Source organism: Pristiophorus japonicus, unplaced genomic scaffold (genome assembly GCF_044704955.1).
Source record: "Pristiophorus japonicus isolate sPriJap1 unplaced genomic scaffold, sPriJap1.hap1 HAP1_SCAFFOLD_998, whole genome shotgun sequence".
In the NCBI taxonomy this organism is placed as follows: domain Eukaryota; kingdom Metazoa; phylum Chordata; class Chondrichthyes; family Pristiophoridae; genus Pristiophorus; species Pristiophorus japonicus.
Window position 1 is genome coordinate 94,988 of NW_027254928.1, and position 23,893 is coordinate 118,880.

At 51.1% G+C, this 23,893-nt stretch overlaps 1 protein-coding gene across 1 annotated transcript in view; it reads left to right on the plus strand.

Moving 5' to 3' along the window:
• Window positions 1–2,261: 2,261 nt before the first annotated feature.
• Window positions 2,262–23,893, plus strand: part of LOC139259397 (kelch-like protein 12) — a gene marked incomplete at its 3' end in the record, with an annotated part of 33,229 nt that continues 11,597 nt past the window's right edge. Inside the window, exons 1-3 of the mRNA XM_070874863.1 lie at window positions 2,262–2,340; window positions 3,335–3,477; window positions 15,407–15,641. Coding sequence (XP_070730964.1) covers window positions 15,459–15,641 — 183 coding nt within the window. The remainder of the gene's footprint in view (window positions 2,341–3,334; window positions 3,478–15,406; window positions 15,642–23,893) is intronic.

A 23,893-nucleotide genomic window follows, 5' to 3' on the forward strand; every position in this document is an offset into this window, starting at 1 on the left:
AGATGTAATACATGCTCGCAGTTAAGCAATGTACCCAGGGAGGTGCCGCTAAGTTTATGGTCTTGGCCCTCCAAACCGTGGTCTAGGGTACACGTCGACTATGCAGGCCCGTTCTTGGGTAAAATGTTCCTTGTGGTTGTAGACGCGAATTCCAAGTGGATTGAATGTGAGATAATGTCGGCTAGCACGTCCTCTGGCACTACTGAAAGCCTGCCGGCCATGTTTGCCACTCACGGCTTACCCGATGTCCTGGTGAGCGACAACGGGCCATGTTTTACCAGTGCTGAGTTTAAAGAATTCATGACCCGTAACGGGATCAAACATGTCACATCTGCGTCCAATGGTCAGGCAGAGAGAGCAGTGCAAACCATCAAGCAAGGCTTGAAGAGCATAACTGAAGGCTCACTGCAGACTCGCCTATCCCAAGTCCTGCTTAGCTACTGCACGAGACCCACTCACTCACTGGGATCCCACCTGCTGAACTGCTCATGAAAAGAGCACTTAAGACAAGGCTCTCGTTAGTTCACCCTGATCTACATGAACAGGTAGAGAGCAGGCAGCTTCAACAAAGTACATACCATGATACCGCAAATGTGTCACGCGAGATTGAAATCAATGATCCTGTATTTGTATTAAATTATGGACAAGGTCCCAAGTGGCTTCCCGGCACTGTTGTGGCCAAAGAGGGGAGCAGGATGTTTCGGGTCAAACTTTCAAATGGACTCATTCACCGGAAACACTTGGACCAAATCAAACTCAGATTCATGGACCATCCTGAGCAACCCACCTTGGACACTACCTTTTTTGATCCCCCAACATACACACCAGTGGTAACCGGCACCACAGTTGACCACGAAGCAGAACCCATCATCCACAGCAGCCCTGCAGGGCCCAACACACCAGACAGCCTAGCAAAGCCAGCTGCTCAGCAGCCCAGTGAGGGCCCAACAAATGATTCAACAACACCAGCTTTTACATCGAGACAATAAATCAGGGCAGGAAGGGTCCCAGATCGACTCACATTGTAAATAGTTACACTATTGACTTGGGCGGGGGGGGCGGGGTAGGGGGAGTGTTGTTATATATGTAAACTTGTATTTACTCTGTACAGCCACCAGAGGGCTCATCCCCTGGAGTCCCAAGGGATCTCATAATCCCTTGGGAGCACAGGTATTTAAGGAGGCTTCACAGGTTGGAGAGGCACTCTGGAGACCTGCAATAAAAGACTAAGGTCACACTTTACTTTGAGCGCACAGTGTTCAGTCTGACTCTTTCTCCATCCACACCGGTGGCGATGTTACATTTTTTCAAAGAGGCTTTGAGGGTGTTCTTGAAGCGTTTCCTCTGCCCACCTGAGGCTCGCTTACCGTGTCGGAGTTCCGAGTAGAGCGCTTGTTTTGGGAGACCGATACAAAATATTTGTTCAAAGTCTCCGCCATTTCCCTGTTTTCCATTATTACATGCATTTCTAATTTCCTACATTACCACTACTGTTTGGGGGCCTATAAACAACTCCCACCGATGTTTTCTGCCCCTTGCTCTTTCTTAGTTCCACCCAAACTGATTCTACTTCTTAATTTTCTGAGCTAAGATTCTTTCTATCTACTGTCTGCATTCCATCCTTTATCAGGGCTACCCCTACTCCTTTCCCATTTTGCCTATCTCTTCTAAAAGTTAAATATCCTGGAACCTTGGTTCCCAACCTTGGTCACTTTGCAACCACGTCTTCGTAATGGCTATTAGATCCAACCTATTCATTTTTATCCGCGCTATGAATTCATCTATTTCGTTGCGAATGCTTCGCGCATTCAGATATATTGCCTTTAGCTTTGACTTTTTTCAATTCTTCCCCGCTCCTCTTAGCAAATACTCCCCCTCTTTCTATCTGCTCCATCTGGATGGGGGTGGGGTGTGCATGGGGTGGTTGGGGGATGCAGGGTTGGGGTTGGGGATGGGGGTTAGGGTAGGTGTATGGGGGTTGGGGGTGGGCTAGGGTTGGGGATGGGTTGGGAATAGGGTGGGGGATGGGGATTAGCGATGGGGTGGGGGATGGGGATTAGGGATGGGGTTCTGGGGTGGAGATTGGTGTTGGGTGTGATGGGGATGATGGATGGAGTGGGGCATGGGGTTAAGGGTGGTGGTTAGGGATGGGGTTAGGGGTGGGGGATGGGGATTATGGAGGGGGTGGGGCTGAGGGTTGGGATGGGGGAGGGGCAATAACAACCGTTGCCATCACGTGACGCGAAGCCCGCCGTGCATTGTGGGAGCTGTAGTCCGTTCCTCGGCTCCGCCCCCACCCAGCGCACGGGCTCGAGCGGCCGCCGACAGACGCATTGTGTTGTAAGGAGCGGCTTTCACTCCGGCCCGGGGATCGGCTCAGGCCCAGAGGAGCCCAACCGGGGAGCGGGCCATAACCTGGGCAATGGGAAGGGGCTCAGAGTGGGCCTGATCCTCCTGAGGGCTGGGCATTGATGGAGGGAGAGGGGTTTACAGGGGGACGTGTGGGGAGGGGGGGTTTACAGGGGGATGTGTGGGGAGGGGGGGTTTACAGGGGGACGTGTGGGGAGGGGGGGTTTACAGGGGGACGTGTGGGGAGGGGGGGTTTACAGGGGGACGTGTGGGGAGGGGGGGTTTACAGGGGGATGTGTGGGGAGGGGGGGTTTACAGGGGGATGTGTGGGGAGGGGGGGTTACAGAGACAGGGGGAGGGTAAGACAAGGCCCTGAAGGGATGTTTAAACCCAGTTTCCTGCAGGTAGTTGGTGAGTTTAAACTGAAGACTGTTTCATGTGATTCCAGAGCGGTGGCACACAGTGTGGCACCAAGTGATAACATGGTGGGAGTGCCGGGCTTGCTGAATAACTATCGATGGTGCCGAGGCAGCACAGGGTGTGTTTACATGCCAGACAAAGCTCAACAAGACACCATGTGCATCCTTCAAATATGTGAACATAGCTTAGAGAGGAAGAAGTAGTTAACAAAAGAAAAACTTGGCTCCACCAAGTCTGCACAGGCTACTTGACCACTCCATTGCCAAGTCTATACGAGTGTAATGCAGCTGTTTTCCCGTGCCTCATTTAAAATGAATGTTTGCCCAGTGCACAGCTGAATTTCTGGTACGGGCTCCCAGTGGGTGGTAGAGTTGAAATATGTCCCCACCTGTGTAGAATGGTAGCCAATAGAAGGCTTGTCGGTTTGCCTTGGTTTACGGAACCTGTTGTAAATATTGACAGTGAATTATATTCCTTGGGTCTTGGGATGTGCAGATGTAGTGGGAATGCATATTTTTGTAAATGAATTGGTTTTACAGTATTGATCATTTTATTAATATTCCAGGTGGTATGACTGGGTATGGCTGAAGGCGACTGAAACAACAGATGTCCCATAGCCTCGCTCGGATCTGGGAGAGCGGAAAGGCTTGGGAGTAACTGCAGGGAGCTGGTAGACTGGAGCTCTCCCATGGCTTATTGGATGCTCTAGTAAGTTCAGCAAGTAAATGTAACAGTACACCCTTTCTGTGACATAAGAACAGTCCAGTTGCTTTCAGCATTTCCGATCGCATTTGCAAACCATATCAAACCTGCCTTTGAAATTTGAATTGTTTTTGGTGTTGTAGTGATCAGACTGCGTGCTGACTTAGTGCTGTTCAGCATTGCAAGGGTTCCCTCCAAGCTGCATTTTGCGGCACCACGGACAGCAGAGTCTGAGTTCATGCCATTCGGTTTAATGCACTAATATTGATCTAATTTTGATTTGTCAGGCAGCACAGGTGATCCATCAGTCGTTCCTGGACTTAAGTTGAGTACAAACTTCAGTCCATGCTCAAAATTGGATAAATGTGTCCAATCTGTTGCTCCTGTACAAATCTGAGAGAACATAAGAACAAAGAAATAGGAGCAGGAGCAGGCCATTCGGTTCCTCGAGCCTGCTCCGCCATTCAATAAGATCATGGCTGATCTGATCTTGGCCTCAACTCTACTTTCTTGCCTGCTCTCCATAACCCATGACTCTCCTACAGCTCAAGAATCTGTATTTCAGCCTTGAATATATTCAATGACCCAGCCTCCACAACTCTCAAGGGTAGAGAATTCCAAAGATTCACGACCCTCTGAGAAGAAATTCCCCCTCATCTCCGTTTTAAATGGGTGACCCCTTATTGTGAAACTATGCCCCCTAGTTCTAGATTCCCCCACGAAGGGAAACATCCTCTCAGTATCTACTCTGTCAAGCCCCCTCAGAATCTTGTATGTTTCAATAAGATCACCTCTCATTCTCCTAAACTCCCAATGAGTACAGGCCCAATCTTTCCTCATAAGACAACCCCTTCATTCCAGGAATCAACCGAGTGAACCTTCTCTGAACTGCCTCCAATGCAGGTATATCCTTCCTTAAGTTAGGAGACCAAAAAACGCAGTACTCTAGGTGTGGCCTCACCAATACCCTGTACAGTTGTAGCAGGACTTCCCTACTTTTATACTCCATCCCCCTTGCAATAAAGGCCAACATCCCATTTGCCTTCCTAATTACTTGCAGTACCTGCATGTTAACTTTTTGTGTTTCATGTACAAGGACCCCTAGATCTCTCTGTACCGCAGCATTCTGTAGTCTCTCCATTTAAATAATATTTTGCTTTGCTTTTCTTCCTACCAAAGTTGAAAACATCGCATTTTCCCACATTATACTCCATCTGCCAAATCTTTGCCCACTCACTTAGCCTGTCTATATCCCTTTGCAGATTTTTTGTGTCCTCCTCACAACTTGCTTTCCCATCCATCTTTGTATCATCAGCAAATTTGGCTACAGTACACTGAGTCCCTTCATCCAAGTCATTAACATAGATTGTAAATAGTTGAGGCACCAACACTGATCCCTGTGGCACCCCACTAATGACAGTTTGCCAACCTGAAGATGACCCATTTATCCCGACTCTGTTTTCTGCTAGTTAGCCAATCCTCTATCCATGCTAATATATTGCCCCCAACACCATGAGCTCTTGTGTAGAAACCTTTTATATGGCACCTTATCGAATGCCTTTTGGAAATCCAAATACACTACATCTACTGGTTCTCCTTTATCCATCCTGCTCGTTATTTCTTCAAAGAATTTTAATAAATTTGTCAAACGTGATTTCCCTTTCATAAAACCATGCTGACTTTGCTTGATTGTATTATGATTTTCCAAATGTCCTGCTACTGCTTCCTTAATAATGGATTCCAGCATTTTCCCAATGACAGATGTTAGGCTAACTGGTCTATAGTTTCATGCTTTCTGTCTCCCTCCTTTCTTGAATAGGGGCGTTATATTTGCAGTTTTCCAATCTGCTGGGACCTTTCCAGAGTCGAGGGAATTTTTGAAGATTGCAACCAATGCATTCACTATCTCTGCAGCCACTTCTTGTCTGCCTTTAGTCCCATTAGTTTGCCTAGTGCTTTTTCTCTAGTGATGATTGTTTTAATTTCCTCTCTGCCTTTTGCCCTCTGATTTTCTACTATTATTGGGATGCTTTTAATATCTTCTACCTTGAAGACACATACAAAATCTCTGCCAATTCCTTGTTTCCCATTTTATTAATGCTCCAGTTTGTCCGTTTTTAAGTTATTGCTAGTTTACTCTCATAATCTATTTTCTCCCTCTATTTTTTTAGTCATCTTTTGCTGGTTTCTAAAAATTTCCCAATCTTCTGGCTTACCTCTAATCTTCGCAACATTGTATGCCTTTTCTTTCAAGTTGATACCATCCTTAACTCCTTAGTTAGCCATGGATGGTTCATCCTTCTCGTAGAGGATTTTTTTTCTCAATGGAATATATCTTTATTAAGAATTATGAAATATCTCCTTAATTGTCTGCCACTGCTTACCTTTTGATCTATTTTCCCAGTCCACGATAGCTAACTCTGTCTTCATACCTTTGTAATTGCCTTTATTTGGGTTTAAGACGCAAGTTTCAGACCCAAATTTCTCGCCCTCAAACTGAATGTGGAATTCTATCATGTTCTAATCACTCTTCCTTCGAGGATCCTTTACTATGAGATCATGAATTAATCCTGTCTCATTACACATTACTAGATCTAAAATAGCCTGTTCCTTGGTTGGCTCCACAACATATTCTAAGAAACTGTCCCTAATGCATTGTATGAACTCGTCCTCAAGGCTATCTTTGCCAATTTGATTTGTCCAATCTATATGAAGATTAAAATAGCCCACGATTGTTGCAGTACCTCCCTTACAAGCCCCCATTATTTCTTGATTTATACAGTATAGCTACTGTTTGGGGGCCTGCAGACCACTCCCATCAGTGACTTCTTTCCCTTGCTATTTCTTATCTCCACCCAAACTGATTCTACCTCTTGATCTTCTGAGCTGAGATCATTTCTCACTGCTGCACTGATCTTATCCTTTATTAACAGAGCTACCCCACCTTTTTTTTTTCTGCCTATACTTCCAAAATGTCAAGTAACCCTGAATATTCAGTTCCCAGCTTTGGTCACCTTGCAACCACGTCTCTGTAATGGCTAGCAGATCATACCCATTTATTTATATTTATGCCATTAACTCATCTATCTTGTTACAAATGCTACGTGCATTTAGATAAAGAGCCTTTAATTTACCATTTTTCCTGACTCTGACCCTATTTGCTGGTGTACTCTTATGTTTGTGTGCTCTGTCCCTTCCTGTCACACTCTGGTTACCATTACCCCTATCGCTACCCTGCACTACTGCCTTCTCCTTTCTCCTTAACTTTCTAAATTTCCCTTCGCTTGAACCCTCCCTCCCCACTATTTAGTTTAAAGCCTTATCTACAGCCCTAGTTATTCGATTTGTCAGGACACTGGTCTCGGCCTGGTTCAAGTGAAGCTCCCCTGGACCTGATGGCCTGCATCCTAGGGTCTTAAAAGAAGTGGCTGCAGAGATAGTGGATGCATTGGTTGTAATCTACTAAAATTCCCTGGATTCTGGAGAGGTCCCAGCAGATTGGAAAACCGCAAATGTAACGCCCCTATTTAAGAAAGGAGGGAGACAGAAAGCAGGAAACTATAGACCAGTTAGCCTAATGTCTGTCATTGGGAAAATGCTCAAGTCTTATTATTAAGGATGTAGTAGCAGGACATGTAGAAAATCATAATGTAGGCAAGCAGAGTCAGCATGGTTTTATGAAAGGGAAATTATGTTTGACAAATTTGCTGGAGTTCTTTGAGGATGTAACGAGCAGGGTGGATAAAGGGGAACCAGTAGATGTTGTGTATTTGGATTTCCAGAAGGCATTTGATCAGGCATCACATAAAAGGCTACTGCACAAGGTAAGAGCTCATGGGGTTGGGGGTAATATATTAGCATGGATAGAGGATTGGCTAACTAACAGAAAACAGAGTGTAGGGATAAATGGGCCATCACTATAACTAGTGGGGTGCCACAGGGATCAGTGGTGGGGCTTCAACTATTTACAATCTATATTAATTACTTGGATGAAGGGGCCGAGTGTAATGTAGCCAAATTTGCTGCTGGTACAAAGATAGGTGGGAAAGCAAGTTGTGAGGAGGACGCACATAATCTGCAAAGGGATATAGACAGGCTAAGTAAGTGGGTAAAAATTTGGCAGATGGAGTATAATGTGGGAGAATGTGAGGTTATCCACTTTGGTAGGTAAAATTAAAAGAATTATTATTTAAATGGGGAGAGATTACACAATGCTGAGGTACAGAGGAATCAGGGGGTCCTTGTACATGAAACACAGAAAGTTAGTATGCAGGTACAGCAAGTAATTAGGAAGGCAAATGGAATGTTGGCCTTTATTGCAAGGGGAATAGAGGATAAAACTAGAGAAGGCCTGCTACAACTGTACAGGATATTGGTGAGGCCACACCTAGCGTACAGTTTTGGTCCCCTTATTTAAGCAGGGATATAATGGCATTGCAGGCAGATCAGAGAAGGTTCACGAGGTTGATTTCTGAGATGAAGGGGTTGTCTTATGAAGAAAGGTTGGGCCTATAGTCATTGGAGTTTAGAAGAATGAGGGGTGATCTTATTGAAACGTGTAAGATTCTGAGGGGGGTTGACAGGGTAGATGCAGAGAGGATGTTTCCCCTCATGGGGGAAACTGGAACTCGGTGGGGCATAGGGCCCAAAATTTCAAATGGGCTTTTTTTGACGCAGTTGTAGAGGTACTTCCGATTTTAATTTTTTTAGTGACCCAACTGCAGCAAAAAAAAGTTTCAAGTTTCGCCGGCATACTGTCATTTTGGAGCAGCGCAGATTGTCCTTAAGCTCTGTGCCGAAAAACTGTTGCCAGGGTAACGAGGTTTACTCTGAAGGGCTGAGGCACAAATAAAGCATCTCCCCTTTGTAAAATAGATCACTAAGTGAGACTTGGGACAACAGACTGAAATCTCAATATATGAAACAGTATGACATTCCTTTATTCCTTTTTAGCATTTATAGATTTTTTTCACCTCTACAGTGCCGGTGTTGCTGCAATCCCGGGCTGAAAGGCCCCCCCACTCCTGCAGCCACACACCGGCCTGCTATCCCGGGCTGAAAGGACTTTGCACTACTGTCCCCCCCCACACACCGTGTATTGAGCTCCGCTGAAACAATGGCGTTCCCTCTGCGCCGATTTCCTTAAGTGTAGTGATGGTTTCTCAGAAGGGTCAAGTGCGCTGTTTTAGAAAAAAATCGTCCTTGGCCAAACTCGCTTAAATGGCCAGAAATAGAGCACTCGGCAGGTTCTGCCCCCAGTGATGTATTGACCCTATGCCAATTTGCTCGTGGCTCAGTTAGTAATCCAGAGGTTATTAGCTTTGTGGTTCTACTTTCTAATTTAGCCCGTAGCTGCCTGCTCATACTCACGCAGCAGAACCTCTTTCTTAGTCCTAGAGAGTGGAGCAGAATCGAGAGTTGGCAATTAAGCCATGTTTCTGCCAGGAAAGTGCTGGTTATAAGTCCCACCTTGGCATTCTGTTTTAATCCAGAAAGGGTAGTGTAAACTACAAATCCCCTGGGAGGACAGACGCATCAACATTAGCGTCCTCGACCAGGCCAACATCCCCAGCATTGAAGCACTGACTACTCTTGATCAGCTCCGCTGGGCGGGCCACATTGTCTGCATGCCAGACACGAGACTCCCAAAGCAAGCGCTCTACTCTGAACTCGTCCACGGCAAATGAGCCAAAGATGGGAAAACATTACAAGGACAACCTCAAAGCCTCCCTGATAAAGTGCAAAATCCCCACCGACACCTGGGAGACCCTGGCCAAAGACCGCCCTAAGTGGAGGAAGTGCATCCGGGAGGGCGCTGAGCACCTCGAGTCTCATCGCCGAGAGCGTGCAGAAATCAAGCGCAGGCAGCGAAAAGAGTGTGCGGCAAACCTGTCCCACCCTCCTTACCCTCGACGACTATCTGTCTCACCTGTGACGGATTGTGGCTCTCGTATTGGACTGTACAGCCACCTAAGATTGGAAGCAAGTCTTCCTCGATTCCGAGGGACTGCCTATGATGATGATGAGTGTAAACGATCCGTAACCAAAACTTCACATGTGGCAGCTTCGCCTAGTGCTGCAGGAAATATGCCACGTTGATGTAAAATTGATGGACCGTGCATGTAGCTGGGGATGTTTTCCAGAGCATGTTAATTCCATGTTCTCCAGACAGGGCCTGAATATTTTAGTTGGTAAACGCTGGGATCAATATGTCGGTTCGTGATTATCTTAATGGCTGCTGCCTAAAAAATCAGTGCCTGAACCAGCCCTCAGCTGGTCCTTCTGGGGAGGCCTCAAACAATCGGTCTCCAGCAGACTGTTCCTGAGTGGCTTTGGCAGGAGATATTTGAAGTTGTTGTATATTGCAGACTGCAATTACTTTACATCCACATTATTGTTGCTATTTAGAGAAGTTCTGAAATTCAGAAACCGCTTTTAGTAAAACGGAAAAAAAGATCACCAGCTTCGTGGTTTCAACGATACTGGGCCTGACTTTGCCTCCGACCAACAAAAAAATCGACGCACTTGCCTTCTGCCTCGGGATCCAAGGAGACGTGCACTCCTGGGCCTCTGTGCGTAGGCCTGCGTGGAGGCCCACGTATCCCAGGGGCGCATGTGGTTCACTGTCACCATAACTCAACCACCAAGTCATAAGATCACCCGGCCCAACCAATTTAAAAAAAGGACATCTCCATTCCAGAATCTCTAAGCATGAACGGAGATCACACAAAAAATAAATGCAACATAACAAATAAATAACCTTAAAAAAAATACATATTTAAAATGAATTAAAATAATTAAACATTTAAAACAAAAATTTAATTTTTTGAAAAATAAATGTAAATGTTTTAAAGGGCTAAAAATAACCTTACCTTATTGTACTGTGTTTTAATGTTTAAATGAATGAGAAAAATATATTTATGCCCTTTAAAACATCTTGTGGTGGTAAAAGCAGATCTTACGCTGGCTTTTACTCGGCGTAAGAATTTCACGGGCATTCGCTGGGCAGAAGTTGGGCAAATAGCCTAAGTATCCACCAGTGAATGCCTTTTCCCGGGAAATTCTTGCCAGATCTCCAGTTCCGGGTTTTAGCACGTGCGCCGCGCATGTCTAAACCTGGAACGTGTGTGGCCCCTGCGTACACGCCCGTAAATTGCACTCGCAAACTGCATGGAGTTACTTGGTTTTCCGACGAGGCAGCACTGACTTCTTTTTCCCTTTCATACAAATTCCACACAGATCTTTGTTTTAGTTTGCTGCCTAACAACAGAAATGTTTTTCTAAGAGAAGCAAAAATACTGAAAAATTTAACTGCAGAACCATCAATTCCTGGACTTCAAAAATAATTCTGCCAGTTAGGTTTTTTGGGGACATTTTAGTGTGATAAAGCATTATGTAGGTAAATGATTTGAAGTGTTGAGAAAATCCAGCCAGTTCCATTGTATACTGTAGGGATGGTGGAGGAATGGTTGTGACTCTTTTTTATATATATATATATATATATATATGTAAGAACATAAGAAATGGGAGCAGGAGTAGGCCATACCTCCCTCAAGCCTGCTCCACCAGTTAATCATCATCATCATAGGCAGTCCCTCGGAATCGACTTGCTTCCACTCTAAAAATGAGTCCTTAGGTTGCTGAACAGTCCAATATGTGTCATAGGTGGGACAGACAGTCGTTGAAGGTAAGAGAGGGTGGGACTGGTTTGCCGCACGCTCTTTCCGCTGCCTGTGCTTGTTTTCTGCATGCTCTCGGCGATGAGACTCGAGGTGCTCAGCGCCCTCCCGGATGCACTTCCTCCACTTAGGGCGGTCTTTGGGAAGGGACTCCCAGGTTTCAGTGGGGATGTTGCATTTTATCAGGGAGGCTTTGAGGGTGTCCTTGAGGTGTCTACTGTACATGGTCCATGTCTCTGAGCCATATAGGAGGACAGGGTCAAAGGCTTTTGTAAGGTCGAAGAAGGCCATGTATAAGGGCTGGCGCTGTTCCCTGCATTTTTCCTGCAGCTGTCGCGCTGTAAAAATCATGTCTGTTGTGTCCCGTAGGGGACGAAATCCACACTGTGACTCCGGGAGGAGCTCCTCGGCCACGGGGAGAAGATGGTTGAAGAGGACTCTAGCGACGACTTTCCCAGTGGCTGATAGCAGGGAGATTCCTCTGTAGTTGCCACGGTTGGACTTGTTCCCTTCTTTAAAGATGGTCACGATCACTGCATCTCTGAGATCCCCCGGCATGCTGGCCTCCCTCCAGATGATAGAGATGAGGTCATGTATTCGCGCCAGCAGTGCCTCTCCGCCATACTTCAATGTCTCAGCGGGGATTCCATCCGATCCCGTAGCCTTGTTGTTCTTAAGTTGTCTTATGGCTTTTTCTATTTCGTGCATTGCTGGGGTTTTACTGAGGTGGTGGTGGATAGCATGCTGCGGGACGGAGTCGAGAACACTCGAGTCAAAGGCAGCGTCTTGATTGAGGGGATCTTCGAAGTGCTCCTTCCAGCGGGTCCTGACTGCCTCGGTGTCCTTGATGAGTGTTTCCCCGTTCTTGGCCAGCAGTGGGGTGGGGCCTTGGGAGTTTGGACCGTAGGTGGCCTTGATTGCGATGAAGAATCCTCGCACATCATGGTTGTCAGCCAGTTGTTGTATCTCCTGTCCTTTCTCCATGCACCACCTGTTCTTTAGGCCCCAGGTTTTTTGTTGAACCTCAGCCTTAAGCCATCAGTAATGCTGCTTTGCTGCTCCCGTGTTGGGTTGTTTAAGGCTCAGGAATGCCCTTCGCTTGCAGTTATTCTCATCAAACCAGTCCTGGTGTCTCCTGGTTGAGTGACCGAGCTTCTCTACGCAGGCACTGGTTATGGAGGCCTGGAGGGCAGACCAAGTGCTGTGGGCATTTAATATCATGGTTGATCCGATCATGGATTCGGGTCCACTTCCCTGCCCGCTCTCCATAACCCCTTACTTCCTTATCGTTTAAGAAACTGTCTATTTCTGTCCTAAATTTATTCAATGTCCCAGCTTCTAAAGCACTCTGAGGCAGCAAATTCCACAGATTTACAACCCTCTGAGAGAAGAAATTTCTCCTCATCTCTTTTAAATAGGCGGCCCCTTATTCCAAGATCATGCCCTCTAGTTCTAGTCTCCCCTATCAGTGGAAACATCCTCTCTGCATCCACTTTGTCAAGCCCCCTCATAATCTTATACGTTTCGATAAGATCACCTCTCATGCTTCTGAATTCCAATGTGTAGAGGCCCAACCTACTCAACCTTTCCTCATAAGTCAACCCCCTCATCCCCGGAATTAACCTAGTGACCCTTCTCAGAACTGCCTCCAAAGCAAGTACATCCTTTCGTAAATATGGAAACCAAAACTGCACGCAGTATTCCAGGTGTGGCCTCACCAATACCCTGTATAATTGTAGAAAGACTGCCCTGTTTTTTTTTTTATACTCCATCCTCTTTGCAATAAAGGCCAAGATTTAATTTGCCTTCCTGATCACTTGCTGTAACTGCCTACTAACCTTTTGTGTTTCATGCACAAGTACCCCCAGGTCCTGCTGTACTGCAGCACTTTGCAATCTTTCTCCATGTAAATAAACTTGCTCTTTGATTTTTTTCTGCCAAAGTGCATGACCTCACACTTTCCAAAATTATACTCCATCTGCCAAATTTTTGCCCACTCACTTAGCCTATCTATGTCCTTTTGTAGATTTTTTGTGTCCTCCTCACACATTGCTTTTCCTCCCATCTTTGTATCGTCAGCAAACTTGGCCACGTTACACTCTGTTCCTTCTTCCAAGTAGTTAATATAGATTGTAAATAGTTGGAGTCCCAGCGCTGATCCCTGTGGCACCCCACTAGTTACTGATTGCTAACCCGAGAATGAACCATTCATCCCGACACTGTTTTCTGTTAGTTAGCCAATCCTCTATCCATGCTAATATATTACCCCCAACCCTGTGGACTTTTATCTTGTGCAGTAACCTTATAGAAGTGCAATTGGCGAAGAGGCATCTTGAAATGAAAATGTGGGAGAAAGAGCGAGCTTGCAACTCTGGATGCCCGAAAGTGCTTTATAGCCAGTGAAGTACTTTTGAAGTGTAGTCATTTTTATTGTAGGAAACCTGGCTGCTAATTTGGGCAAAAAAAAGGTCCCGCAAGCAATTGACTTGATGATCTATTTTGTCAGTCGGGTTAGATGAGGGATAAATATTGGTCAGCATACAGGGAGCTCTCCCCTGCTACTCTTCAAATAGTGCATGGGATCTTTTAAGTCCATTTGAGAGAGGCCTCAGGTTAACATCTGAGCTAAAAGATGGCACGTTCAATAGTGCAGCACTCTCCAAGTATCAGTTTATATTATGGGGCCGGAGCCCACAACCTCTGACTCCAGAGGCAAGCGTGCTATCACTGAGCCAAGGATGACACCTCAGAGTCTTGGATAGGGAGGTGGTGAGTGACTGGCTGATCTTATGACTTGGTGGTTGAGTTAGAGTTATGGTGACAATACAATACAACAAAACCTTTTTTGTATCCCTGTCCATTGTCACCATAACGCTTGGCTCAGTGATAGCACTCTTGCCTCTGGAGTCAGAAAGTTGTGGGCTCCAGCTCCATAATATAAACTGATACTTATATTGTAGAAGGGAAGCCAACAGACTGAACTGCCAGCTTGGCTAGGTTGTGGTGATTGAGGTTTATCAACAAAAAACAATTTGAGGGCAGGATTTTCGGTTTTCTGCCGCCCCTGTTAGCGCCCTGGAGGGGCGGCAATGGCGGCGGTAAGCACTTCCGGGTGGGCGACCAGCTTCCAGCGCCTTGCCGGGACATTCGGCGTCAGTTTTGAGGGAGCGCGGAGCATTACCGCCCGGAAGTGGTGATCCGGTGTGCAACGCCCCTGGTTGCGAAACCGGCTCGATATTTTGATCGCGACCGACCCGTAGTGCTCTGTAGCGGCCCTGCTGGGAATGCCTGTGGAATTCCAAGCTGTAGTGGCCGCAGTGAGGTAAGTAATGCTGACTGCTGGTAAGTGTGATTGATTTTTTTTTGCGATTTATGTTGTGGTGGTGTGAGTTATTTTATTGGGGATGGCTTTGGTGGGGTTTTTTTCAGATTCCCCCACCCCCACCCCGAGGCCTCTCTTATGGCGCTCCGAGGCCGGCTGTTTAGCGCGGGATTTTCCCTTGCTCAGGCGGCATAGTGCCCTAACAGAGGTGTGCAACGCCTCCTTTGGTGCTTCGCTCCAAACTCGGGGCCCAGCTGATGAATTTTGCAGCGGCAGACACAACATTTGCCGCCGCAAAATTTACTGTTCGGCCTGGATTAGAGTCTTCGAACTAAAATGCACTAATCCTAAGATACAAAATGTATTTTAGCTGATGGAAAAGAAAATGTACATAATCTGTATCTGATTCATATGTGAAAATAAACTTAATCTGACATTTAAAAACTTGAGCGAGCATTTGATTTGCACTGCAACAGCTTTTAAGAAGGGTGATGACTGCTGTGTGTGGGGTTGCCTGGGTGGATTAGCAGCAGTGCAGACAGCCAATGGGTAGAATTGAATTCAGGTGAGGGGAGCGGCTTGGGATAGCTGCTGAGGAGAGTGAGAAACGGTGGGTGTGACGCAGCGTCTTGGGAATGGGAAGAGGTCTCGAGGGCTAAGGGTTGGCACAGTGAAGGAAATTGCAGTCATAGTTAACAAACGGGCAGGAATAACAGCAAAGGAGAGGAGTGGGTATTCTGGACACATAGCACTGGTCTTTTGGGCAATGTTTTCAGATGCACATTTGTGTTAAAATATTTTCTTCCATCAAAAGTGGTTAAAAAATTTATATTAATCTTGCGGCTTTATAAGTTTTGTGTAGCAAGTATTAAATATCAGAGGATGTATTCTGTTAGACTTTTAATAATGTATTGTTGGTCTGATTTTAATCCAGCTGTAGGTGACTAAATCTCCTTTCACTGGCTTTACAAGTGGCAAGGCTCAACATGGCTCCTCGGGATATAATGACCAACTCACACGCCAAGTCCATTCTTAACACTATGAACTCCCTGAGGAAGAGTAACACCCTGTGCGATGTCACACTGCGAGTTGACAGCAAGGACTTTCCTGCTCATCGTATTGTGCTGGCAGCGTGCAGCGATTACTTCTGCGCCATGTTCACCAGTGAGGTAAGCTGGGAAACAGAAACATAGAAAATAGGTGCAGGAGTAGGCCATTCGGCCCTTCGAGCCTGCACCGCCATTCAATAAGATCATGGCTGATCATTCCCTCAGTACCCCTTTCCTGTTTTCTCTCCATACCCCTTGATCCCCTTAGCTGTAAGGGCCATATCTAACTCCCTCTTGAATATATCCAATGAACTGGCATCGACAACTCTCTGCGGCAGGGAATTCCACAGGTTAACAACTCTGAGTGAAGAAGTTTCTCTTCATCTCAGTCCTAAATGGCCTACCCCTTATCCTAAGACTACGTCCCCTGGTTCTGGACTTCCCCAACATCGGAAACATTCTTCCTGCATCTAAGCTAAGCTGTCCCGTCCCGTCAGAATCTTATACATTTCTATGAAATCCCCTCTCATCCTTCTAAACTCCAGTGAATAAAGGCCCAGTTGATCCAGTCTCTCCTCATATGTCAGTCCAGCCATCCCTGGAATCAGTCTGGTGAACCTTCGCTGCACTCCCTCAATAGCAAGAACGTCCTTCTTCCGATTAGGAGACCAAAACTGCACACACTATTCCAGGTGAGGCCTCACCAAGGCCCTGTACAACTGCAGTGGAAGGCTTCTGCTGCTGGATTTCTATCTGTAAACGTCAACCAGGAAAGTCGAGCAAAAGCGTCACTATGCTGTGCCTCGGCCTCTCCATACGTTTTGCTTCCCAAACGAGAGAAGGCTGAATGGAGAATCGACATGGATTGATCCTAGTCACCAGCTTACAGCACAGAACCATTGGAATTCAGAAGGAGGCCATTTAGCCCATCGTTATTTTGCTAGAGCAATCCAAAACTAATCCCACTGCCCTGCTCTCTGCCCCTATAAGCTGTGTATCTTCCTTCACTTCAAACATTTAGAGGCAGACACACGAGAAACTTATGGAGTGGCAGACATCAAACAAATATTTTGTATCTGCCTTCACGGTAGAAAACACAAAAAACATTCCAGAAATAGTGGGGAACTGAGGGTCTAATGAGAATGAGGAAATTAAAGAAATCAGTGTTCGTAAAGAAATAACACTAGAGAAATTAATGGGACTAAAAGTCGACAAATCCCCTGGACCTGACCTATATGATCTATATCCTAGGGTTTTAAAAGAGGTGGCTACATAGATAGTGGATGCTTTGGTTTTGATCTTCCAAAATTCCTTAGATTTTAGAACGATCCCAGCGGATTGGAAGGTATCAAATGTAACACTGCTATTCAATAAAGGCGGGAGAGAGAAAACTGGGGACTACAGACCAGTTACTCTGACATCAGTAGTAGGGAATGTGTTAGAATCTATTATTAGGGATGTGGTAACAGAGGGCACTTAGAAAATCATAATATGATTGGGCAGAGTCAACATGGATTTATGATAGGAAAATCATTTTTAACAAATCTGAGTTTTTTGAGGTTGTAACTACTAGGGTAGATAAGGGGGACCCAGTGGATGGAGTGTATTTGGATTTTCAAAAAATACCCGATAAGGTACCACACAAAATTAGGACTCATGGGATTGGAGGTAATATATTAGCATGGATTGATGATTGTTTAGAGTAGGTTGGCAGGCTGTAACTATGGGGTGCCGTAAGGATCACTGCTGGGGTCTCAGCTATTCCCAATCTATATGAATGACTTCGATGAGGGGACAGAGTGTAATGTATCCAAGTTTGGTGGTGATACAAAGTTAGGTGGGAAGTAAGCTGTAAAGGGATATAGTAAGGTTAAATGAGTGGGTAAGAACATGGCAGATGGAATATAGGGCCCAAGTTTCCACACGCGCCTAGAACGGCGCAGTCCCGACCTGGGCGCCCGTTTTTCGCGCCACAAAGTGCGCCTAAAAAAATCCTCGATATTCTCCACCTACCTGCAGGTCCTCTGGCCCTCGGCGCAGCCAGCACGAGCTGTGGGGGCGGGGCTGAGCCAGGTCCCTGCGCTGAAACAGTGCCGGGACCTCTGCACATGCGCGCTACTGTCGGCACGCAAGTGCAGTAGCTCCAGGCGCCGAACTGTGTGGGAGGGGCCCGAAGCACGCAGCCCCTAGCCCTGGCTGAATGGCCTCACTGGGGCTGCGTGAATAAGGCTCCTCCCACGGCCAGCTCCTGCTCCCCCCCCCCTCCACCGACCAGACCCGACACTCGTTCCTCGCTCCCCGCCCCCCCCGCCTCCGGACCAGACCCGACACCCGCTCCCCCCCCCCTGCCTCCGGACCAGACCCGACACCCGCTCCCCCCCCCCTGCCTCCGGACCAGACCCAACACCTGCTCCCCGCCCCCCCCGGCTCCGGACCAGACCCGACACCCCCCCCCCCCCCCCGACTGACCCGACCCTACGCGCGCTCCTGTTCCCGCTCCGCCCCCCCCGACTGGACCCGACCCGACCCGACCTGACCCGCGCTCCTGTTCCCGCTCCCCGACCCCCCCCACGGACTGGATCCGACTGACCTCCCCGCTCTCTCTCTCCCCCCCTCTCTCCCCCCCTCTCTCCCCCCCTCTCTCCCCCCCTCTCTCCCCCCTCTCTCCCCCCCTCTCTCCCCCCCTCTCTCCCCCCCTCTCTCCCCCCCTCTCTCCCCCCCTCTCTCCCCACTCCCCTCTTCCTCCCCCTCTTCCCCCCCCCTCCTCCTCCCCCTCTCCCCCCCTCCTCCTCCTCCCTCCCCCTCTCCCCCCCCCCCCTCCTCCTCCTCCCTCCCCCTCTCCCCCCCCCTCCTCCTCCTCCTCCCTCCCCCTCTCCCCCCCCTCCTCCTCCCTCCCCCTCTCCCTCCCTCTCCCTCCCCCTCTCCCCTCCCTCTCCCTCCCCCTCTCCCTCCCCCCTCTCCCCTCCCTCCCCCTCTCCCCTCCCTCTCCCCCCCCCTCTTCCCCCCCTCTCCCCCCCACCCCCCTCTCTTCCCCCCCTCTCCCTCTTCCCCCCCTCTCCCTCTTCCCCCCTCTCCCTCTTCCCCCCCCTCTCCCTCTTCCCCCCCTCTCCCTCTTCCCCCCCCTCTCCCTCTTCCCCCCCCTCTACCTCTTCCCCCCCTCTCCCTCTTCCCCCCCTCTCCCTCTTCCCCCCTCTCCCTCTTCCCCTCCCTCTCCCCCCTCTTCCCCCCCTCTCCCCCCCACCCCCCCTCTTCCCCCCCCCCTCCCTCTTCCCCCCCCCCCTCCCTCTTCCCCCCCCCTCCCTCTTCCCCCCCCTCTCCCTCTTCCCCCCCCCCTCTCCCTCTTCCCCCCCCTCTCCTCTTCCCCCCCCCCTCTCCCTCTTCCCCCCCCTCTCCCTCTTCCCCCCCCTCTCCCTCCCTCCCCCCCCCTCCCTCCCCCCCCTCCCTCCCCCCCCCCCTCCCTCCCCCCTGTCCCTCCCTTCCCTCCCTCCCCCCTCTCCCTCCCTCCCCCCCCCTCCCTCCCCCCCCCTCCCTCCCCCCTCTCCCTCTCCCCCTCCCTCCCCCTCCCTCCCCTCCCTCCCCCTCCCTCTCCCTCCCCCCTCCACCCCCTCCCACCCACCCTCCACCCCCTCTCCCTCCCCCCCCTCTCTCCCTCCCCCCCCTCTCTCCCTCCCCCCCCTCTCCCTCCCCCCCTCTCCCTCCCCCCCTCTCCCTCCCCCCCTCTCCCTCCCCCCCTCTCTCTCCCCCCCTCTCTCTCCCCCCTCTCTCTCCCCCCCTCTCTCTCCCCCCCTCTCTCTCCCCCCCCTCTCTCTCCACCCCCCCTCCTCCCTCCCCCTCTCCCTCCCCCCCCTCCCTCCCCCCCCTCCCTCCCCCCCCCTCCTCCCCCCTCTCTCTCCCCCTCTCTCTCCCCCTCTCTCTCCCCCTCTCTCTCCCCCCCCCTCTCTCTCCCCCCCCTCTCTCTCCCCCCCCTCTCTCTCCCCTCTCTCTCTCCCCTCTCTCTCTCCCCCTCTCTCTCCCCCCCTCTCTCTCCCCCCCTCTCTCTCCCCCCCTCTCTCTCCCCCCTCTCTCTCCCCCCCTCTCTCTCCCTCTCTGCCCCCCCTCTTCCCCTCCCCCTCCTCTTCCCCCCCCTCTCCCTCCCTCCCCCTCTTCCTCTCCCCCACCTCCCCCTCTTCCTCTCCCCCCACCTCCCCCTCTTCCTCTCCCCCCACCTCCCCCTCTTCCTCTCCCCCACCTCCCCCTCTTCCTCTCCCCCCACCTCCCCCTCTTCCTCTCCCCCCACCTCCCCTCTTCCTCTCCCCCCACCTCCCCCTCTTCCTCTCCCCCCACCTCCCCCTCTTCCTCTCCCCCCACCTCCCCCTCTTCCTCTCCCCCCACCTCCCCCTCTTCCTCTCCCCCCACCTCCCCCTCTTCCTCTCCCCCCACCTCCCCCTCTTCCTCTCCCCCCACCTCCCCCTCTTCCTCTCCCCCCACCTCCCCCTCTTCCTCTCCCCCACCTCCCCCTCTTCCTCTCCCCCCACCTCCCCCTCTTCCTCTCCCCCCACCTCCCCCTCTTCCTCTCCCCCCACCTCCCCCTCTTCCTCTCCCCCCACCTCCCCCTCTTCCTCTCCCCCCACCTCCCCCTCTTCCTCTCCCCCCACCTCCCCCTCTTCCTCTCCCCCCACCTCCCCCTCTTCCTCTCCCCCACCTCCCCCTCTTCCTCTCCCCCCACCTCCCCCTCTTCCTCTCCCCCCACCTCCCCCTCTTCCTCTCCCCCCACCTCCCCCTCTTCCTCTCCCCCCACCTCCCCCTCTTCCTCTCCCCCACCTCCCCCTCTTCCTCTCCCCCACCTCCCCCTCTTCCTCTCCCCCCACCTCCCCCTCTTCCTCTCCCCCCACCTCCCCCTCTTCCTCTCCCCCCACCTCCCCCTCTTCCTCTCCCCCCACCTCCCCCTCTTCCTCTCCCCCCACCTCCCCCTCTTCCTCTCCCCCCACCTCCCCCTCTTCCTCTCCCCCCACCTCCCCCTCTTCCTCTCCCCCCACCTCCCCCTCTTCCTCTCCCCCACCTCCCCCTCTTCCTCTCCCCCCACCTCCCCCTCTTCCTCTCCCCCCACCTCCCCCTCTTCCTCTCCCCCCACCTCCCCCTCTTCCTCTCCCCCCACCTCCCCCTCTTCCTCTCCCCCACCTCCCCCTCTTCCTCTCCCCCCACCTCCCCCTCTTCCTCTCCCCCCACCTCCCCCTCTTCCTCTCCCCCCACCTCCCCCTCTTCCTCTCCCCCCACCTCCCCCTCTTCCTCTCCCCCCACCTCCCCCTCTTCCTCTCCCCCCACCTCCCCCTCTTCCTCTCCCCCCACCTCCCCCTCTTCCTCTCCCCCCACCTCCCCCTCTTCCTCTCCCCCCACCTCCCCCTCTTCCTCTCCCCCCACCTCCCCCTCTTCCTCTCCCCCCACCTCCCCCTCTTCCTCTCCCCCCACCTCCCCCTCTTCCTCTCCCCCCACCTCCCCCTCTTCCTCTCCCCCCACCTCCCCCTCTTCCTCTCCCCCCACCTCCCCCTCTTCCTCTCCCCCCACCTCCCCCTCTTCCTCTCCCCCCACCTCCCCCTCTTCCTCTCCCCCCACCTCCCCCTCTTCCTCTCCCCCCACCTCCCCCTCTTCCTCTCCCCCCACCTCCCCCTCTTCCTCTCCCCCCACCTCCCCCTCTTCCTCTCCCCCCACCTCCCCCTCTTCCTCTCCCCCCACCTCCCCCTCTTCCTCTCCCCCCACCTCCCCCTCTTCCTCTCCCCCCACCTCCCCCTCTTCCTCTCCCCCCACCTCCCCCTCTTCCTCTCCCCCCCACCTCCCCCTCTTCCTCTCCCCCCCACCTCCCCCTCTTCCTCTCCCCCCACCTCCCCCTCTTCCTCTCCCCCCCACCTCCCCCTCTTCCTCTCCCCCCCACCTCCCCCTCTTCCTCTCCCCCCCACCTCCCCCTCTTCCTCTCCCCCCCACCTCCCCCTCTTCCTCTCCCCCCCACCTCCCCCTCTTCCTCTCCCCCCCACCTCCCCCTCTTCCTCTCCCCCCCACCTCCCCCTCTTCCTCTCCCCCCCACCTCCCCCTCTTCCTCTCCCCCCCACCTCCCCCTCTTCCTCTCCCCCCCACCTCCCCCTCTTCCTCTCCCCCCCACCTCCCCCTCTTCCTCTCCCCCCACCTCCCCCTCTTCCTCTCCCCCCACCTCCCCCTCTTCCTCTCCCCCCACCTCCCCCTCTTCCTCTCCCCCCACCTCCCCCTCTTCCTCTCCCCCCACCTCCCCCTCTTCCTCTTCCCCCCACCTCCCCCTCTTCCTCTTCCCCCCACCTCCCCCTCTTCCTCTTCCCCCCACCTCCCCCTCTTCCTCTTCCCCCCACCTCCCCCTCTTCCTCTTCCCCCCACCTCCCCCTCTTCCTCTTCCCCCCCACCTCCTCCTCTCCCCCCACCTCCCCCTCCTCCTCTCCCTCCCCTCCTCCTCTCCCTCCCCTCCTCCTCTCCCTCCCCCCCCCCCCCCCGCCTTCCCCCCCCTCCCTCTCCCCCTCTCTCCCTCTCTCCCTCTCCCTCTCCCCCCGACCTGAACCGAACCTCCCCGACCCAACGCCACCTACTGTAAATCTGGTGCTGGGGATGGGCCCTGCCCGAAGTCTCGGGCCGGCCCGTTCAGCCTTCGGTCCCGAAAGGCCTGCCTGAAGCACTTTCACACAGGTAAGAAGATGGTTTATTTAATCTTTTCTTTGCTTATAAATGTTTATTCAGGTTGGATTTATTTGTATAATATTTGTATAAGTATAAATAAGGATTTATTATAGAATTTAATGACTTCCCTCCCCCCCCCCCCCCCCCTCGTTCTGGACGCCTAATTTGTAACCTGCGCCTGATTTTTTAATGTGTAGAACAGGTTTCTTCAGTTCTACAAAAATCTTCACTTGCTCCATTCTACTTTAGTTTGGAGTACGTTTTCACTGTGGAAACTTTCAAATCAGGCGTCAGTGGCCGGACACGCCCCCTTTTGAAGAAAAAATTATGTTCCAAAGTAGAACTGTTCTACCTGACTAGAACTGCAGAAAAAAAAATGTGGAGAATTGCGATTTCTAAGATAGTCCGTTCTCCACCAGTTCCTCCTAAAAATCAGGCACAAATCATGTGGAAACTTGGGCCCATAATGTGGAGAAGTGTGAAGTTATCCATTCTGGTAGGAAAATTAGAAAAGCAGAGTATTTTTTAAATGGTGAGAGATTGGGAAATGTTGGTGTTCCGAGAGACCTACACATGCATCACAGAAAGTTAAGATGCAGGTACAGAAAACAATTAGGAAAGCAAATATAAGTCTTTGTTACAAAGGGATTGGAGTGTAAGAGTAGGAGGGGGTGAAATTGCCCCCGGACCAGAAAGTAAGTGTACTCACCAATTCCTTGGGTCTGTCTCCGACCCAATCCATGGGGGTGGAGAGTGGACCAGTATTCACCTGTTTGGGGGCGGAAGTGCCGTTGCAGCGGGGTGGCCGTCGCTCTGGATCATTAACGTAGTGCTGGTGCTGCCGGAGTGACATGGCCGCGTCACAACACCCCTCCCCTTCAGTTAAAGGGGAGGGCTGCTGCAAACTCTGCCTGGGGTTTAATTAGGCCCACTGGGCCACCAGGGAGGGTTTCAGCCGGGCCAGCGGCAGTCGGCTGACAATTAAAATAAGATGGCGCCCGCGGTAGTCTGCCCTCCCCTTTAAGGGCGGACGCGCCGCCCAGCCACACACAGCTTCTCACTGGGGGCACCGACCGGCGGCCACGCCGCTCCCACGGGGATTGCCCTATAAGGAGGGATTGAGGAGATTACGGCTATATTCCCTCGAATTTAGAAGAATGAGAGCTGATCTAATTGTAACATATAACATTCTTAAGGGGTTTGACATGGTAGGTGGTGGGAGGGTGTTGCTCCTGGCTGGAGAGCCTGTGACTAGAGGTTGCAGTCTCAGAACAAGGGGTTCACGTAGTTGGCCATTTAGGACTGAGCTGAGGAGAAACTTCTTCACTCAGAGGGTGGTGAATCTTTGGAATTTTCTACCCCAGAGGGCTATGGAGGCTCAGTGGTTGAGTATATGCAAGACAAGGTTTGATAGATTGTTGGATACTAAGGGACTTGAGGGATATGGGATAGTGCAGGAATGTGGAGTTGAGATAGCAGATCAGCCGTGATCTTGTTGAATGGCAGAGCAGGCTCGAGGGGCCGAATGGCCTACTCCTAATCCTGTTTCTCATGTTCTTATTTATCCAATTTTCCCTTTTTAAAAAAAAATGTGATGGTTTTGATCTCAACTACTTCCTATGGAAAACATTCCTGGTTCCAACAGCTCTCAAATGACATTTTCCTGACCTCTCACTTTCGTTGATGATTTCCGCTACCCTATG